This window comes from Neophocaena asiaeorientalis, unplaced genomic scaffold (genome assembly GCF_003031525.2).
Source record: "Neophocaena asiaeorientalis asiaeorientalis breed wild unplaced genomic scaffold, Neophocaena_asiaeorientalis_V1.1 scaffold37, whole genome shotgun sequence".
In the NCBI taxonomy this organism is placed as follows: Eukaryota; Metazoa; Chordata; class Mammalia; order Artiodactyla; family Phocoenidae; genus Neophocaena; species Neophocaena asiaeorientalis.
In genome coordinates this window covers 1,591,098-1,610,908 of record NW_020174269.1, presented here as the reverse complement: position 1 = coordinate 1,610,908, position 19,811 = coordinate 1,591,098, and the positions used below count along the sequence as shown (strand labels likewise).

At 43.5% G+C, this 19,811-nt stretch overlaps 1 protein-coding gene across 1 annotated transcript in view; it reads right to left on the bottom strand.

The window, feature by feature from the left end:
- The window catches only part of THBS4 (thrombospondin 4), a 47,047-nt gene that overhangs the window by 10,985 nt on the left and 16,251 nt on the right, over positions 1-19,811 (bottom strand). The window contains exons 3-13 of the mRNA XM_024755711.1: positions 18,505-18,752; positions 15,021-15,129; positions 14,549-14,631; positions 14,161-14,212; positions 13,739-13,941; positions 12,181-12,318; positions 10,484-10,552; positions 5,635-5,787; positions 2,493-2,597; positions 1,466-1,573; positions 1,000-1,159 (exon numbers count right to left, since the gene is read on the bottom strand). Coding sequence (XP_024611479.1) covers positions 1,000-1,159; positions 1,466-1,573; positions 2,493-2,597; positions 5,635-5,787; positions 10,484-10,552; positions 12,181-12,318; positions 13,739-13,941; positions 14,161-14,212; positions 14,549-14,631; positions 15,021-15,129; positions 18,505-18,752 — 1,428 coding nt within the window. The remainder of the gene's footprint in view (positions 1-999; positions 1,160-1,465; positions 1,574-2,492; positions 2,598-5,634; positions 5,788-10,483; positions 10,553-12,180; positions 12,319-13,738; positions 13,942-14,160; positions 14,213-14,548; positions 14,632-15,020; positions 15,130-18,504; positions 18,753-19,811) is intronic.

Sequence of the window (19,811 nt, the reverse complement as noted above, 5' to 3'; positions counted from 1 at the left end):
AGAGGGAGGACCTCACGGGTGTGTGAGCTATGACAAGGGCCCCGGGGCTCAGGCAGTGGTGTGCTGGAGTCAGGCCAGTCATACCCATTTCTCCCCAGCTTCCCGTTCAGTCATGTCATCTCCTCTTGGTACCTTAGAACCAGTGATGGTGGGAGTGGTATTTACATAATGGAAACTGGCAAATGCTACAACTCAGGGCGTTTTTTGTTTGTTTCGCTGAGCTGGTTTACCATCAGTCAGGCTTATAGAAGGTGGGATCGTGTTTTAGAGACATGTGAATAGTCTGGAGTGTGGGGTGTGTGTTGGTTAGTGGTGGGTGTAGTGTATTTCTAAAAGGAAATTCCTTCAATGTCCTGTGTTGTGATGTGTTTTTCAGAAACCATCGGATCCAGCCTATACTTTGATGATAGTCACCTATATGTTACGGAAGCTATACAGGAACAAACGTCCTCCCTCACGGCCTGTGGGGCTCCAGAGTTGTGCTCCAGAGGTGCTATTCACACAGACCACAATACGAGGCCCCTTCAGTGGACCCTGGAGCTGGGTGATGTAGCCGCCCTGCCTGACAGCTCTTCCCAGGCTCCTGGGAAATGCCTGAGTCTCTGCAGGAGGAGCCTGACCCAGGGCTGCAGCCCATGACACTGCTCAGCCCCTCTACCTCAATCCTCCACTTCCAGGACCCTTATGCATGAGAAGGATGGTGGGGAGGGAGGAAAGCTGCAGTCTGGGAAGACAGATGCCCTACACAGTCACATCCCTGACAAGACACTGCTCGAAGGGATTCCTACAGTTTCTGGCAATGATGTAGAGTTCCCAGAACACCAGGGTTCTTCTTCCACGGAAACAAGTGGGCCTTGGGGCCGCCAGGCACAGGCCATGTGGAACCCCCGGGAGTGGAAAGGCCCTCAGAGTCAGTCATTCTACTCCTGCTCCTAAGAGAGAACAAGGGGAAAAAGGACAAATGAGTCCCAAGTAAAAGACTAAGCAAGACACACCCACCATCTCCATCCATGTCGTCATCGCAGGCATCTCCTTTTCCATCCCCGTCAGTGTCCTTCTGGTCATTATTTAGGACATTCCGGCAGTTATCACAGGCATCCCCAAACATATCTTTGTCACTGTTCCTCTGGTCCACATTGTGAGTCAGGACACAGTTGTCCTAAAGGATCAAAAGACCGACATTAACTCTGACTTTTAGTGAATCCCCACTGTGTGCCTGGTCCTGCGGTGGACGCCAGCCAACCTTCCCCCGACTGGCATGAGATGTTGCAACTCAGGAGGCCCAAGTTCATCAGTTTTATAAACATTTCAGAATCTTAGAATAAAAAACTGCAGTGCCATGGGAACGCAGGCATGGAAACAGACAGTCGGGATGATTAATATAAATAGTTGACTTCACGGCCTTTCTTCCACCATCCCTGGTACGTGGCAATTCATAGGCCCTCCCAGCAAAGCAGGTACCTGCCTGCTCATTCAGGATCCCATCTCCATCAGCATCCTCGTCACAAGCATCTCCAAGGCCATCTCCGTCTGCATCCTCTTGGCCGGAATTCGGCACATACTTGCAGTTGTCCTAAGTTGGAGAAACACAGCTCAGAGACACATCTACATTTGTATTTTTTCAGCTTTACTGAGGTATAACTGACAAATAAAATTGCAAGACATTTAAAGTGTATAATGTGACGATTTGATATACGTTGATATTGTGAAGGGATCCCCCCATTGAGTTAATTAACATATGCATCACCTCACATGTTTATCTCCCCATTTTTCTGGCTGAGAACATTTAAGTTCTACACTCTTAGCAAATTTCAACTATACAGTACAGTGTTATCAACTATAGTCACCCTGTTATACATTAGATCCTCAGATCTTATTCACCTCATGGCAGAAAGTTTGCACCCTTTCATCAACTTCTCCCCATTTCCCCCATCCCCATCTCCATCTGTCTTAAGTCAAAAACTATTTCTGCCTGTACCTGTCTGGCTTTTTTTTTAAAAAATAAATTTATTTATTTTTGGCTGCGTTGGGTCTTCATTGCTGCGCGCTTTCTCTAGTTGCGGTGAGCGGGGGCTACTCTTTGTTGCGGAGTAGGGCTCTAGGCACACGGGCTCACGGGCTTCAGTAGTTGTGGCACGTGGGCTCAGCAGTTGTGGCTCACGGGCTCTAGAGCGCAGGCTCAGGAGTTGTGGTGCACGGGCTTAGTTGCTCCACGGCATGCGGGATCTTCCCAGACTAGGGCTCGAACCTGTGTCTCCGCCTGCATTGGCAGGCGGATTCTTAACCATTGTGCCACCAGGGAAGTCCCTACCTGTCTGGCTTTATTGTTGATGGCTGTTTTGCTACATTTGAGATGCAGCTACTTCAAAAATACAATTTTAAATGGAAGCCACAGAACCTCTGCCCCATATAAGATGTGGCTTTGGAAAGCCACAGAGCATGCTGCATGTGCGTGTGTGTGTGTGTGTTTTTCTCCTGCTCGACCCCCTTACCTTTTTGCAGTTCGTGGCAGAGCACAGCAATTCTTCGTCAGGGTAGCTGTCAATGTCCACGTCCTTTCCGCAGATGTAGCCGTCACCAGCCCAGCCAACCCCACACTGTGAAGGAAAAACCCATCAGGAGTCCAGGAGCTGAGCCTGGTGGGAGGCCAGGGTCCGACAGGGGCCTCTGCTCCTGTGTGTGCATCCCCAGAGGGAGGGCCAGAAAGCTTTGTTCGCAGGATTTTAAAACTATTAAACTGTGTTTTGAATAGTCTAATGCTTCAAAATTCAAAAAGTACAAAGGGAGAGTGAAAACTCCTTCCTGCTCTTGCACCTTGGCTCAGGAATCAAGGCAATCTGCTCTCATGAATACTTTCAGAGACATGCTGGGCAGAGATCAGCAAACACACATACGTTCTTTTTCTCTTTTTGTCGTTCAGCACAATTGGTAGCACACATATAAACACTGCTCTGTACCTTAAATTTTTAAAAAATTAACATTATATCTTAGAGCTCTTTTCACATTACCACACGTAGATTAGTGTCTTCCTTTTTAATGGGCACAGATATAACATACATAAAGTGGAATGCGTGCACCTCAATTAATTCAACCAGTCCCCTACTGGTCGGTGTCAAGTCGTTAAAACCTTTTTCTGTCGCAAACAATGCGGCCACAAAGAATTTGAGGACATTTATCATTCTGCACATGTACTGGCTTCTTAGTATGAAATTCTTGGTTCAAAGGGTATTTGTACTTTTGAATTATTGTTAAAATGTTCTCCATATGATTATCCAATTTCTTCTCCCAATGGAAATGAATGCACACAAGGGTGGAGTGGCTGCTGTGGCACTTTCCTTAGCATTCTGGAGCCACAGTCGTATCTCTGAATCTAATGGTCTTCTAGATCAATTTCCACCACAGCAGGAACCTTCCAAAGTGCTTTACCTCTACTCATATCTTTTAACAGGTGAAGATTCCCACAGGTGTAGTGCTGGGTCTGCATGTTCTCTACGTTTCTGGAAAAGTCTACCCAAGTTCCGTGCCACCACCAGCTGCTAAGAGCAAGCCTTCATTGTCAGCAGAAGAGGCATTAAAATAACAGTTATTCTATACCGGACTCTATAAGCATTATCTCCAGTCCTTGCAAGGTCATCACTATCCCATTTTACAAAAGAGTCGACTCAGCTCGGAGTGGCTAAGTCCCTTGCCCAAGGTCTCAGAGCTGGGACTTGAACTCGAGACTGTCCCAGTTCAATGTTTTCTGCCACATGTATTTGGTTAACGTGCGCTTTGAGTTCTCCCTCTGATATTCCATATAGTTGGCCTGGCTAAAGGATGAATGATAAACCCAAGAGAAAGGAAATCCTTCCATAAGCGGTGTCCTGGGTATGAGGTGGTACCTGGGAGCTCAGCTCAGGAGCAGGACAGGTGCCTGAGGAGGGGCAGGCAGAACTGCAGAAGGAACAGGAGACAAGGGGGCCTGGAAAATGACAGGGAACCAGCAAGGCAGGGGCAGGTAAGAGCCGGGGGAACAGGGCCAAGGAAAAAGAAACTTTACATGAGTAAATGTTAAATTTCCTGCCCTCATTAATCAAAATAACGTGATTTAAGACCAGTGACTTCCTAAGCTGCAGCCTGGCTGTCCTTAATCATGTGCACCCCACTTCTGCAACCAGAGATGTAGAAGGCAGAATCCAAAGACACCCCTCCCAGTAACTACCCCTATTTCTGTACAATTGCTTCAGCAGGGCCTTCAGAGGGCCTGGAGAGCTCAGCCGTGGGGTATGGTCCTTGACTCACTTTAATGAAGAAAACATTTCCTCTAGGAACAAGTATGTTTTTAATGAGCCATTTTCTGGCAGATTAAATTATTTTCGTAGTCACACCAAGTGTATTAATCCTTTACCATCTGTCATTGTGCCTTACCACAAATTCAAAAACACATTAAGGGAAAAAAAAACAAAACACATGAAGAGCCTCATCACCCACCATCCCAGGGGAATCGCTAATTTGTTCACAGAAAATGAGGATTTAAACATAGATATACGCTTGCCTCTCAATGGGAATAAACATGCCCCATCAACAGGAATTAGAGGAACTGTTGATTTTTTTCTCCCCCTTGAACCCAGCCCATTCCCTCATCAGTATCTTGTTACAAGTTATCTGTGTTGATGGAGAGAGCTGGTGCCATTACAGTTATTTCTCTAACTTAGTTTTGATTCTTCTCATTTTTCCTATTTGAAAATGATATGCCCTTCATAGAAAATTCTGAGAATGTGAAGGTAAGGGAGTCTGAGTTTGAGGTATAAAGAAGAGAGAAAAAGTCTCCCAGGATCCATCCTGCCGCTCAGGGTGATCGCCATGAACCTATGAGCCCCCAACTCTAAAGGGCCTGGCTCCCTGGGGAGGTGAGTGGCTGAAGATGGCTGATTGAACAGCGCCTAGAATCCCCCAGGACTCCAGGGCAGGATGGATGGCAGGCATGAACCTCATTCCTCGCCAAGGGCCCACTACACACCTGCCTGGTGGGAGACCCTTGCAAGGCTGCAACTGCCCTGCCCTCTACCCACCTCCTCCTCCCCAGGCCGGCTCCCAGGTGGGGAACCGCATGGGAAGGAGAGTGAGCTCCCACTGAGCTACTCCTGAACCCGGCCGAGGTGGACACAGAGAACAGAGGGTGCTGCGGAAGATGGGAGGTTTCCTCCCAGGGTTTATAAGAGCAGCCCACCACCCCTCCACTGTGGCTCACTTCCTGGAGTATGAGGCCAGATTTTGAAACTGGATGCCCTCAGGGTGAGGACAGTAAGGGCAGCAGTCGGAAGGGAGGGAAGGAGGCTCCTTCCGCTCCGGCTGTTCACTTCTTGGGCCTTCCAGAGGGGGTGGCTGGGAGCTGGGGCTCCACCACCGAGGTCCCCAAGGGGACGGTGCCGACCCACGGCCAAGAGGGAGAGAAAGAGGGTGGCTGATGGTCAGGTGGACTTCAGATTGCCCCCCACAAACTCAGCTGACTCTGTTATTACTACATCCTTTGTTTACTTTGATGGAATTGTTTTCATTCTTGAGTACTTTTACCCTGAAGCAAGTAGAAACCGGAGAGGCATGGTGTTTCCAATGGAAGGGGGAAGATGATAAAGAAAGTAGCAAACAACTTACCACGCATGTCACATCCCCCTGCCTCTCTTCAATGCACTGTGCGTTCACGCTGCAAGGGTTCAGTTCTGGATTCCTGCAGTTTCTTTCCATTTTGCATCCCCTCCTCTGATCACCAATGTACCCTGGTTTACAAGGCCCACAGCGATAAGATCCCTGTAAGGAGCAGAGCAAGACGGTGAGCCAGGGCCTCAGACCCATGAGCAAAGGTACGGCGCTTGTGTCTATTTTTACATGTACTCGATGCCAGGATGAAGTGAGCCCCATGCCTGCCTCTGCTTATGTGTATGTCTTCTAACACTGTGTGAGTATTGGGGGAGACACTACCAGACTGGAAGCCACAGCAGGCCACGGAGACGTGAAGGAACACAATCGAAGGGAGAAGGCTGGCCAGTGAGCCACTTTGACTTGCCGGATCCACTGTGGAGGGCAAGGAGGAAAGGGCTGAAAACTCCAGTGAAGTCCTGGGAGGTGGAGTGAGAAAATTTACTCTGGGGACAAAGAACACGGTTTGGTAAAAAAGCAAATGAGAAAATTGTTTTTAATGTTCATTTGGCTTTTTTTTTTTTTAACAATCAAGTGACAAAGGAACAGAGAAATGTCGTTGGCCTTGCACTGAGAATTCTTGATGAGGTGGGGTGCTGTGAAAGAAACCTGGCAAGTGAGCTGTCAGCTCCATTGCGATGGCACTTCCGGGGCAAGCTTGACTTCTTTTTTTTCTTTTTTACTGAGATAGACTTTACATATCATGAAAGACATCCACATAAACTACACAATTCAATGATTTTGGTCACTCACAACCCCTGACTCACTGAATCCAAAAGATGCTTTCCAAGTATTATTATTTTATTTTGCCCACACTGCAGGGCTTGTGGGATCTTAGTTCCCCAACCAGGGATTGAACTCAGGCCCTGGGAGAATCCTAACCACTGGACCGCCAGGGAATTCTCTCCAATGATTTTTCTTGATCTGTCAGCCTCATTGGAAGACTCCCTTTGGTCAGTTCTTTCCTTTTCTTTGTTTCTCTGCTCTTTTTCCTTTGCCTACTCCTTCATTTTTGAGGTTTTCTAGAGTTCTATTTTGTAGACAGTTCCACTGTCTACTTCTCCTCTCCCTGAGTGGCTTTAGTTATTACCTTCATGTCAGTGTCTCCCAAATCCATTTCTGCAGACTAGCTTTGTCCTGGTAAAAAGCTAAGAAGCTAAAAAGCTAATAAGTCCCAGTATATTCCTAGGCAGCATTGTGGATAAGAACAGGGCTCTGCAGCCAGACTGGATGTCTTATGAGATGTGTGGCCTTCGCCTAATTATTTAACTTTCCTGTGCCTCAGTTTCTTCAACTGTAAAATGGGGATAATAATAGTGCCTATTGACAGGTTTGTTGTGAGGATTAAAATAAGTGACTTGATATTTATAAAATGCTTTGACATATAAGGAAGCTAGGAACCTAGAGATTAAAAACCTTTCCCAGGAACATACAGTAAATGAGAAGCAGTCATACCTGGAGCCAATAGTTCCTTCATTGACAGTCTACTGTGCTACACCTATCACCTTGGAAAGAGTCAACAGGAACTTTCAGGAATAAAAGCCAAATCTGATTAGTTAAAATTTCAACCCAAATGGAATATTACTCAGCCATAAAAAGAAACGAAATTGAGCTATTTGTAATGAGGTGGATAGACCTAGAGTCTGTCATACAGAGTGAAGTAAGTCAGAAAGAGAAAGACAAATACCATATGCTAACACACATATATGGAATTTAAGAAAAAAAAAATGTCATGAAGAACCTAGGGGTAAGACAGGAATAAAGACACAAACCTACTAGAGAACAACTTGAGGATATCGGGAGGGGGAAGGGTGAGCTGTGACAAAGTGAGAGAGAGGCATGGACATATATACACTACAAAACGTAAGGTAGATAGCTAGTGGGAAGCAGCTGCATAGCACAGGGAGATCAGCTCGGTGCTTTGTGACTGCCTGGAGGGGTGGGATAGGGAGGGTGGGAGGGAGGGAGACGCAAGAGGGAAGAGATATGGGAACATATGTATATGTATAACTGATTCACTTTGTTATAAAGCAGAAACTAACACACCATTGTAAAGCAATTATACCCCAATAAAGATGTTAAAAAAAAAATTTCAACCCATTAAGCGTTAGGCATTTTAATTTAACACAAATGACTTTTGAGAAGTCCTATGAAAATAATGAATATCATTTGGGAATTGTGTTGTCACGAGTAAAATGCATATTTTGGAATACTGAACTATTAATACAAACTAAAAAGCTCTTCCTATTTAAAAAATACTAAAATGATAATATTTTATTCAATAAACATTAATTCAAAAGCCCAACACTGATCAGGAAACTTGCATAAGCCTCTGAGATAGCCTCATCCACCAGAGGGCAGACAGCAGAAGCAAGAAGAACTACAATCCTGCAGCTTGTGGAACAAAAACCACATTCACAGAAAGAAAGACAAGATAAAAAGGCAGAGGGCTATGTACCAGATGAAGGAACAAGATAAAACCCCAGAAAAACAACTAAATGAAGTGGAGATAGGCAACCTTCCAGAAAAAGAATTCAGAGTAATGATAGTGAAGATGATCCAGGACCTCGGGAAAAGAATGGAGGCAAATATCAAGAAGATGCAAGAAGTGTTTAACAAAGACCTACAAGAATTAAAGAACAAACAAACAGATGAACAATACAATAACTGAAATGAAAACTACACTAGAAGGAATCAATAGCAGAGTAACCGAGTCAGAAGAACAGACAAGTGACCTGTAAGACAGAATGGTGGAATTCACTGCTGCAGAACAGAAGAAAGAAAAAAGAATGAAAAGAAATGAAGACAACCTCTGGGAGGTTGAAGAGACCTCTGGGACAACATTAAATGCAACAACATTCGCATTATAGGGGTCCCAGAAGGAGAAGAGAGAGAGAAAGGACCAGAGAAAATATTTGAAGAGATTATAGTTGAAAACTTCCCTAACATGGGAAAGGAAATAGCCACCCAAGTCCAGGAAGTGCAGAGAGTCTCATACAGGATAAACCCAAGGAGAAACACGCTGAGACATATAGTAATCAAATTGGCAAAAATTAAAGACAAAGAAAAATTATTAAAAGCAGCAAGAGAAAAACAACAAATAACACACAAGGGAACTCCCATAAGGTTAACAGCTGATTTCTCAGCAGAAACTCTACAAGCCAGAAGGGAATGGCATGATATACTTAAAGTGATGAAAGGGAAGAACCTACAACCAAGATTACTCTACCCGGCAAGGATTTCATTCAGATTCGATGGAGAAATCAAAAGCTTTACAGACAAGCAAAAGCTAAGAGAATTCAGTGCCACCAAACCAGCTCTACAACAAATGCTAAAGGTACTTCTCTAAGTGGGAAACACAAAAGAAGAAAAGGACCTACAAAAACAAACCCAAAACAATTAAGAAAATGGTCATAGGAACATTAATAAGGAAACACAAGCTTTAAATGACACAATAGACCTGATAGATTTAATTGATATTTATAGGACATTCCATCCCAAAACAGCAGATTACACTTGCTTCTCAAGTGCGCTTGGAACATTCTCCAGTATAGATCACATCTTGGGTCACAAATCAAGCCTCAGTAAACTTAAGAAAACCGAAATCATATCAAGCATCTTTTCTGACCACAACGTTATGAGATTAGAAATCATTACAGGGAAAAAATGTAAAAACCACAAAATGAAATGCAAATCAAAACTACAATGAGGTATCACCTCACACCAGTTAGAATGGGCATCATCAGAAAATCTACAAACAACAAATGCTGGAGAGGGTGTGGAGAAAAGGGAACCCTCTTGCACTGTTGGTGGGAATGTAAATTGATACAGCCACTATGGAGAACAGTATGGAGGTTCCTTAAAAAACTAAAAATAGAATTTTTTAGTTTTTAGTGGGATACAGCAATCCCACTACTGGGCATATACCCAGAGAAAACCATAATTCCAAAAGACACTTGCACCCCAATGTTCATAGCAGCACTGTTTACAATAGCCAGGTCATGGAAACAACCTAAATGCCCATTGACAGACGAATGGATAAAGAAGATGTGGCACACATATACAATGGAATATTACTCAGCCATAGAAAGGAACGAAATTGGGTCATTTGTTTGAGACGTGGATGGACCTGCAGACTGTCATACAGAGTGAAGTAAGTCAGAAAGATAAACACAAATATCGTATATTAATGCATGTATGTGGAACCTAGAAAAATGGTACAGATGAACTGGTTTGCAGGGCAGAAATAGAGACACAGATGTAGAGAAGAAACGTATGGACACCAAGGTGGGAAAGCCATGGCAGGGGGTGGTGGTGGTGTGATGAATTGGGAGATTGGGATTGACATGTATACACTGATGTGTATAAAAGTGATGACTAATGAGAACTGCTGTATAAAAAAAAAGAAAAAAACCCCAAAGCCCAACACTGCAACTTTGAGAGAAGATAAAGAACAAATTTGGCATTTATAAAATTATTATGAGTAGTAATTTTTTGGCCATGCCACACAGCTTGCGGGATCTTAGTTCCCCGACCAGGGATTGAACCCCAGGCCTTGTCAGTGACAGCGCAGAGTCCTAACCACTGGACCACAAGGGAATTCCCATATAAAATCATTCTTATATAGAAAATTACTTATAAATTACTCTTACATTAAAAACTGTTTTTCAGCACAAATTTTATCCTCACTTGCAAGTCAAATATATTATGCCCATATGTTCTCCATGTGTTTTGGGGTTATGATTTATGTACACATACTTGTTTTAATAACTGGTCTTCGATAACAAGAGCCATGAAAAATACTCACCAAAGTGTTAACACAGATAGAATTGAGAACACACGCTCCATTTCGACACTCATCGATGTCAGTGCAGACCTAGTGCAGAGAAGTTTAAAGGGACACTGTTTAAGTAGAAAGACAAATACATTTTGCTTTGTTTTGACATCTTTGTGTGAAGCGAGGACGTGCAATTTCAGGTAGGCTGGTGATCAGAGTATATCCTTAGTGGCCCTGCTTTTGCTTGAGGGTGTCCCACTTGCCCTGAGTTTTGGAGTCTCTTCACAAAGTGATATTAGCCAGGGTCCTGGGGATTTTACTGCTCTAGGGCTGGTTTTTATGTCAATTTTGGGGCTCCTGTTTCTGCATTCTATGTGTAACATAGGTTTGGAGCTCATGACTATATGTCTTACAAGCTTGGAGCTTTGATTTGTTGTGGGCAACTGTCATTTCTGTCAACCATGTCCCAAAGCTGACATCAAGCTTCCTGTTGATTTTTGGGGGCTAAGAAAGTTTTCTCATCTCCTTGTAATAAGTAGGATAGCTCTCTAAGGCTTCTGGCTTTCTTCAGGGGTATTAGGTCTTTCTAAAGGTTCAAGACTACATCTGCTATACCCACACAGTGCATGAACCCCAGTTTCCCACTTGGAGGACCTAAAACCATCTCCCACCTCCCATGAGCTGCTGTGACATCAGTTTCCACCCACAGCTCTGACTTTGAGTTCCCTCTTTGTTTCTCGAACCTGCACATTTCCTCTTATTTCTTTTGATATTGGTCATGCATTAAAATTTGTTGTTTAATTTCAGCAAGTTGGTTCCCTTTGACTTGAGTTCATTCTACCATATTCTGGAAATCCACTGGAAGGGCTCCTTCCTAGCTTACATAAAGCACCTTCTGTTTCTTTTTGTCTATTTTCCTTAGCTTAGTCTTGGCGATTCTGTCTTTAGAGAAGAGGAAGAAAAACTTAGGTCATTACTCCAATGGCTTGTCATTCGTGCGTGTCGAGCTTGGCTCCTTTTTCTAGTCTAAAAAATGATGCCCTCTAGAATCCTTTGATAGGCTGCTAGGAAATGATGAACCTCCGCCCTTCTTTAAAGCTAATAATTTCCGTAAGGTAGTAAAATATATTTATAGACCAACCATTTTTAGGGGCTGAAAACATCAAAAAGAATTTCACGGTCAGTCAGTTAAATAATGGCCAGGATATAGGAGAACATTTGGAAATAAACGGAGACTGTCACAAAGTGCTTGAGTGCTTTACAGCAATTTACGGCTTATATAAGAAGAAAGGCAGGTTTCCTCAGGGGATTATTTCTACTCTTGAAATCCTCTTATCTCTAAAACAGCTTCTGATCAGCAACAATGACTCTATGAAAGTGACCTAATTTTTCAAAGCTTTTATTTGTTTCCCCAGTTCTTAAGTTATTTGGTGGGACAAAATGTTCAAAAGGCTACCAACAAAATAAGGCTGAAACATGTCACATATCCAGGATTACCCCCTTCACTGCTTTCCTAGTGCTACTCGATTATCCCAGTTGACTAGCTTCCTCCTCACTAGCCTTGATGAAATGAGTTGGAAAACTTCCTAATGTGCCCGCAGTGCATGAGGACATTCTGCACACCCTTGGCCGCTCAGGGAGGTAAAGGGTTATATGGAAAGAGGTGGGAACCAACCAAAGGTTTTCTGTTGGTAATTAGAGATTAAAAGGCCACAACTTCAGCCCACCTGCTTGTTTGTCTTGGCAAAATTGATCCCAACACCCTGCACCGTGGGCCCTGTGAAGCCCACCGGGCAGGTGTCACATCTGAAGCCAGGAGCCAAGTTCACACAGCGCACGCCTGGGTAGCAGGGATGGTATTTGCACTAGAGAGAAAGAAAAATTCACTCTTTAGCCACATGGAGAAAACACCCTCAAACTTCCATTCATCTATTTGTGCAGACTTGGGGATTCATTTAACTATCGTTTTTTGGTGCTTGACATGATCAAAGGCAATAAAGGCTTCCAATTTCATAGTTACTCACAGAATCCCTGACCCACACGGTCTGGAGGTTTCCTTGTAGTGGGCTTTTGCTATATCATAGAATCACGCACAGCCGAGTGGAAAGAGTCCTTAATGTTAACCAGTCTACCTCCCAGTGCAAATTCCCTGATATTCTAACTTGGAGTTTTAAAACCTCCGTGACAGGACAGTGTTCCCGGACTACTTGTCGGCTAGCTATTAGTTGAGTCCAAAGGAACCAACTACTCAAACAAAAAGACCTTGAGAAGACAAAACCAGGGCAGTTGTTGTTTCTTGAGTAAGATGTGATTCATCAGGGTCTGTGCCTATCTTTGTGCCCTACCAAGTCCATGACTGTTCCTAGGCTCTCACAGTCTAGGAGGTTCATTCTGATTTTGTTTTGTTCTGTTTCGTTTTTAACCAGTTCAACTAATGTAAAAAACATGACCACTTCCTGCCCTTTCAAAAGGAGGAAAATTCCAGCTCACAGATAAAAACCAGATGCAGTTCTGTGAAACATGTGCAGATGTTCTTCCAGTGGAGGGATGACTAAAGACCATCTTAATTGCTGACTACCTTGGGGAGGTCATCAGCTACCACAAGCCTGCAGGGTCCATGTGTGTGAAAGCTCCTTCCAGCCTTCCTCTGGCCAAAGGCACATTCTGGGGGCAGCCTCGCTACCCACTGCGAACACTGTTTTGGGACTGGACCAGTGACTGGCTAACGATGGTCCTTCAGAGGCTTTGCCAGCTGGCCAAACAGCCCGTATTTGCTGTATGTCCTTCTGGCTCCATCTCTGGGCACTTTAGGTTACTCACAGATAATGGGGCCTCTTCAAGAGGTCTTATTGGTTTGAGATTCCTGTCTGCTCCTCTGTTTTAGGAAGCCTGAAGCAATCAGTTGCAACCCCTGAAATATACCCTTACCCAGATCTTCCCCCTCCCATGTTTGCAAATGTGTGGAAAAATCACAATTGTCACAGAGACTGCTTAAGAGAAAGAATCAATGTTAGAGTTGAAGGCTGAAATCTCAGCATCGTAGTAACACAAACCGGAAGAGTGGGAACCATGGAGGGGAGACTCAATGATCACGGCCACAACTGTGTGTCATGCCTCCTCCTTCCCACCATCACAGATCTCTAAGGATTCCTGAGGGAGTACTTTTTATGTAGCCTGGAGGACAACCCAAGTCATCCCTTAGTCATCAACATGGCTTCTTTTTCCATAAGCTGTCGGATGTACAAGATACTGAGGGAGCCCCATCCTATCTAGTTGCACTTTTACCTCATCAACGTCAGAACAGGTGATCCCATTTCCTGTGTAGCCCTCAGGGCAGGGCCCACAATGAAAGCCATCTCTGGTGTTGGTACATCGGACGCCACGGAAACACGGGTTGGAATCACACCGGCGCACTGGGGGTATCAGGGATGCTGGGAGCACGGGGGGCACCACGGTGTTGGGGGTTGGAGACTGAAAGCTGAGAGGACCTAGAGGAAAACCATCATCCACAGGCTTATAAACCACCAAGAAAACAGAGCTGATACAGAATCAAGCTTAGTTTCGCAGTGAACTTCTTTTCCCTTCCCTCCGCCTCTGTGCCAAACCTCCAGAAACCAGCGCCAGTGGAGCCTCACCCACCCAGGCCCTCATCAGCTGGCATTTGCTGGTCCAACTCAGAATGCACCAGTTACTAGAAAAGCACTTACCGCAAGCCTGGCATTCAGCTATGGTGTTTCGCAAAAATGATGTTTCCTTGACCTTTAGAAATGGGAAGGGAGAAAAAAAAAGATGGAAAAGGAGTTCCTGATGTATAATCCAGGAGTGAAAGAATCCATGAGTAGCAAACTATTAAGCAGTACTTAAAGGAGTGTTAAAGGAGCTCTTGGTAGTTCCCACTCTGCATGGAGCCCTGGTGTGTTTATCACAGGCTGGTCCCCCATTTTCAGAGCCCCAGGGCAGCGGGCTGCACGGGGCCACTTGGGGTCAGGCTCCAGGTCCCCTCCCTGCCTCTGCAGGCCTGCAGATCCATTAACTCCAACACAGAGCTTCTCTGATAAGACTGGACCTTCTCTGATGGTATGTCCTACTTGTTACCTGCTGTCTCAGAAGATCCTTCACCTCTCCCAGTAGCTGGTTTAGTTGTGACATCTGCCCCAAGAACTGCCGATTGAAGTCTCCTGTAGGAACAGCAGAAGGCAAGGCACATTCAGTCAGTGACAGCTATTTCTACAGTGACTCAAAAACAAATGATTTCCCAGAGACCATCAAGACAAAGAACGTAAGATACAGGAATTTAGTTTAGGGTAAAACTCATTTAATTCATCTAAAACATAATGATAATGATGCCGCTGGGCTGGTTACTCCAAATTCCTATGAATTATACTAATAAAAGTGCAATGAACACATTCCTTGCCCTGGACGTGGGGCAAGAGCCTCATCTCTGTAGGTACATGATCCTGTAGGGCTGCTCTGCCGACAGCCCACCTTTCTGGGATGGGACCCAGTCCAGCCGGGGGCCTGGGGGTTTGTGTTGATGGAGGTGTGCAAACTGCCCAAGAGCCCACACCTGTGCTTGTGGCAGCCAGCGGCTCGCTCTGCTGCAGGAAGCAGTCTTGCAGGCTGGCCACCTGGAACAGCGAGCCTCTCACCGCCAACTTCAGCTCTTCCAAGGAGTCCTGGAAGAAATCGGATTCATACCATACATTGCTGATGTCATTCAAAAGCCAGCGAGCTTGCAGACGCACACAATTTTCATAACACAGTAGGCCTGAATACTTGGACTCTGACACTTTACATAATTCTGTGGGTTTGCATTTTTTCCTGAAGCCTGCCAGCCCTATCCTTTTGGCTGAAGCAAATATGGAAGAAACCAGTAGCTCGGGAGAGTGCTGGCGTCCAGCGTGGTCTGAGAGCTCATGAAGGTGACTCGGAGAAGAGAAAAGGCAGTTTTCCTTCATGGTAGACAAGCTCTTTTGTGGCAGGAGCCTCTTAAGAGTTGTTTGTTTATGGAGTTTAGACTGTAATGAATAAGACATTGACCCCAATTTTAAACACTATTGTTTCTAGGGTATCTTGGATTCAGGTTTTAGCAAAGTCTCTGGTTTCCTTGTATTATGAGGAGGAATAAACCGTACATTCTTTTTTTTTTCCGTATATTCTTTTTCTTTCTTTTTTATTGGGGTATAGTTGATTTACAATGTTGTGTTCGTTTCTGCTGTAGAGTGAAGTAAATCAGCTATACTTATACATATACACCCTCTTTTTTTGGATTTCCTTCCCATTTAGGTCACCACAGAGCACTGAGTAGAGTTCCTTGTGCTATACAGCAGGTTCTCATTAGTTATCTATTTTATACATATTAGTGTATATATGTCAATCCCAATCTCCCAATTCATCCCACCCCACCTTTCCCCTCTTGGTGTCCATACATTTGTTCTCTACATCTGTGTCTATTTCTGCCTTGCAAACAGGTTCATCTGTACCATTTTTCTAGATTCCACATATATATGTTAATATATGATATTTGTTTTTCTCTTTCTTTCTGACTTACTTCACTCTGTATGACACTCTCTAGGTCCATCCAAGTCTCTACAAATGATCCAATTTCATTCCTTTTTATGGCTGTGTTATATTCCATTGTATATACGTACCACATATTCTTTATCCCTTCCTCTATTGATGGATATTTAGATTGCTTCCATGACCTGATTATTGTAAAGAGTGCTGCAATAAATACTGGGGTGCATGTGTCTTTTTGAATTATGGTTTTCTCAGGGTATATGCCCAGTAGTGGGATTGCTGGGTCATAGGGTAGTTCTATTTTTAGTTTTTTAAGGAACCTCCATACTGTTCTCCATAGTGGCTGTACCAATTCACATTCCCACCAACAGTACAACAGGGTTCCCTTTTCTCCACACCCACTCCAGCATTTATTATTTGTAGACCTTTTGATGATGGCCATTCTGACCGGAGTGAGACGATACCTCATTGTGGTTTTGAGTTACATTTCTTTAATAATTAGTGATATTAAACTGTATATTCTGTGATGTATATTTTCATATATTTTCACATTACTGGTTTATATCCATCATTCATTGTTAGTCATAGTCAATTTTCTCACCCCTTAATTTTGTAGCTTTTACTGTACTCATTATTTTATATATGTATGATAGAAAATGTTTATGTTAACTGGCAACATAAAGTCATCGTTCTTATTTTAGAAAAGAGCATGCTAAGGATTTTCAGAGGGACTCTGCTTTTCCATTTAGCTAAGTTAAGATGTATGCAACACGTGCTACATAATAGGTATTTTGTTGGAATCAGACCATAAGCTTTATGGAGGCAGAGCCATGACTGTTTGGCCTGATGCCTAGAATGTGCCTACTGACTGACTAATTGACTGACTGACTGACTGACTGAGAAGGTGACTATGAAGACAGAGCACTGTGGTCCTTGTTGATAGCCTAAGGAGGTAGAACTTTTGGACAAAATTCCAAAAAATTCCATCTGTTTCTGATGACCTGGGTTTTTAGAAATGGACTTATTTGGTGGAGACTAATTTCTGAAATGTCAGTGACACAATTTCTGACTGTCATTCTGACTATTTGGGCTACTCTGGGGATTCAGAAATAAAGTTTGGCATATCTCTCCATTAATTTTTTTCTCTCTCTATAAATCTACACTAAATATATATACAACTCTTTCTCCCTCTCTCTAAACCTGGATTTTAGCTTTCTTGAAACTTCTGCTTGAAAATGCTTCCTATGTTTCAAGCACAAATTCTAGTATCTGATTCATAGTTTTTACATTATTATCTAAAACTCCTCAGCATTCCTAGTTACAATGGAAATTACTGTTTACACCCTGCTTCTTTACACAAAGGGCTCAGAATAACTTGGTAAGAGCACATATAGTTTAGTTAAAGCATATAATAATGAAATAAAAGTGGAAAATAGTGATTGCAATGTATAAAACAATGGGCCACAGTGGATGAACGTAGTTACTGATTTTGGGATTGACTTCCGTATCAGATGAAATTCTGGAACGATGAGCAGTTATAGTAATAATTGGAAAAGACAAAGAATACTACTAGTTATTTATAGGAAACAAAGTATTTCCTAGCACAAAATTCTTTTTTTTAAAATAAATTTATTATTTTTTTTATATTTATTTTTGGCTGCATCGGGTCTTCATTGCTGCACGCAGGCTTTTCTCTAGTTGCGGCGAGCAGGGCCTACTCTCCATTGTGGTGCATGGGCTTTTCATTGTGGTGGCTTCTCTCGTTGTGGAGCACGGGCTCTAGGAGCACGGGCTTCAGTGGTTGTGGCACATGGGATCTTCCCGGGCCAGGGCTCGAACCCATGTCTCCTGCATTGGCAGGCGGATTCTTAACCACTGCGCCACCAGGGAAGTCCCCCTAGTGCAAAATTCTAAGAGAAGCATATGTGGCAATTTCTAGAGTAGGTGCAATGATATGATGAAAAAAAATACCATCAACCGGGCATAAAACGGAAGACAGAAGTGATGTGATTTGTAAGGCCTCATGGAATTAAGTTGGCAATAAGGGTCTTTTTGTTAGGATGCTCTAGTGAGACCTGTGAAAAATGTTGTTCCTGGTGCTTGGCAATTTCCAATCATTCTTTTTTACTTTCACTAAAAATATAGTAACGTTATAGAAAGATTACAAGTAGATCATCCTATTGCCCTAAGAAAGTTAAAAAATTTTTGCTATTCTTTTTGCTATTCCTTTCCTGCTTTACAATTATATCGCCAAAGTCTCCACTTAACATCTAAAAGAGCAGCTCTCAATTTTGACTTCACGTTAGAATCAGTATTTTAAAAAATACTGATGCCGAGGCACCACCGCTATAGATTCTGATTTAACTTGTCTGGAGGGTGGGCCCTCTAGCAGTCGGTTTTTAAGTTCCACAGGTGTTTCTAACATGCAGTCAAAATTAGACCCACTCTTGACCTCAGCCCACTCTTCTGCATTCAGCAGAAGCTTCAGAAACTCATCTTTCCAGTTTGGAGAATGGTTTGTGGGTTCTTACCTGTGCCTTCCTCTGGAAAGTCCTCAATTCAACAGCCTCAGGACTCTGGGCGAGGCCAGAAAAGGCTCTGGGGAGATTGTGAATGGAATCCACTTGCGAGCAGTCCATGTAGAGCTCTACAGAGCCAGCTCCCCGGTGCAGATTGTTCAGTCTCAGGAGGACCCTGTGCCGCCTGCCGTCGGCCAGCTGCAGGTTGTTGAAAACCACCAAATGAATCTTCCCATCATTCTTCAGGTAACGGAGGATGGCTAGAACCAAGCACGGGTCAGCGAATAATGAGATAAAGGGAAAGGGCGTGATTCTGTGCTGCACAGCCTCCAGGTGACGATGGCAAGGCTGGGTCATTGGAAAGACGCACGTAAGTCAGCACCATAAATCTTCAACATTTTGTGTGCCAGGCGTTTTTCTAGGCACTGGCCGCCACTCTGTTGCTGAGAACATTTTGTGCTCATGAAGAGAGACAATAAGTAGTAAATTTGGAAATAAACAATAATTTCAGATAATGATGAGTAGAGTGAGCAAGTAGAACCCATCAAAAGTCAAGTAACATCCAGGTAAGCTCCTGAGGGCATGAACTCACTAATTCGCAAACATCAACTGAGCGCTACTACAGGGCTGGGTGCTGCCCTTCGTTGCTGTAAACACTTAATTTCTCCTCACTGCAACCCTATGAAACTGGAATGATTACAGGTGAGGAAAGGGAAGCTCAGATAAGCGAAGGAACTTGCACAAGGACACAGTAAGTGACAGGACTAGAATTTGAAACTGAGTGTGGTTTATTCCATGACTAAAAGAATGCTAGGCCTGGATAGGCCTTTCTAAGGACTTCATGGGAGATCTACCACCTTACACAAAAAGACATTCCCAGTATTACGTTGAGTGAAAAAAAGGTTATGAGTCAGTACGGGTTCATTCCGAAAAAACTATGTAGGTATGTACACAGACTTATATACACATATACAGAAAATTAGAAGGAAATATTAATACAGTCATTGCTGGACGATGTGTTTTTTTTCCTTTTCTTCATTTTCATTGCCTGATTTTTCTACAAGAAACATGCATTACTTATGTAATACAAAAAAGTAAAAGAAAGAAATGAATTCCACACATAAACCCAGAGTGTGCTACAGTCAGCCTATATGATTCATAACAAGTAACTGGGACCATCTTTCCTCAGATACCTCTTCTGTGAAGTGTAAATGCCAACTTGGTGCTGCCCCATGGAGTAGCCAGCCAGGAATATCTGTTTATGTTGCAATACTGCCAGAAAAAATAATCCCTACTATGAAATTTTAAAGATGTTTTTG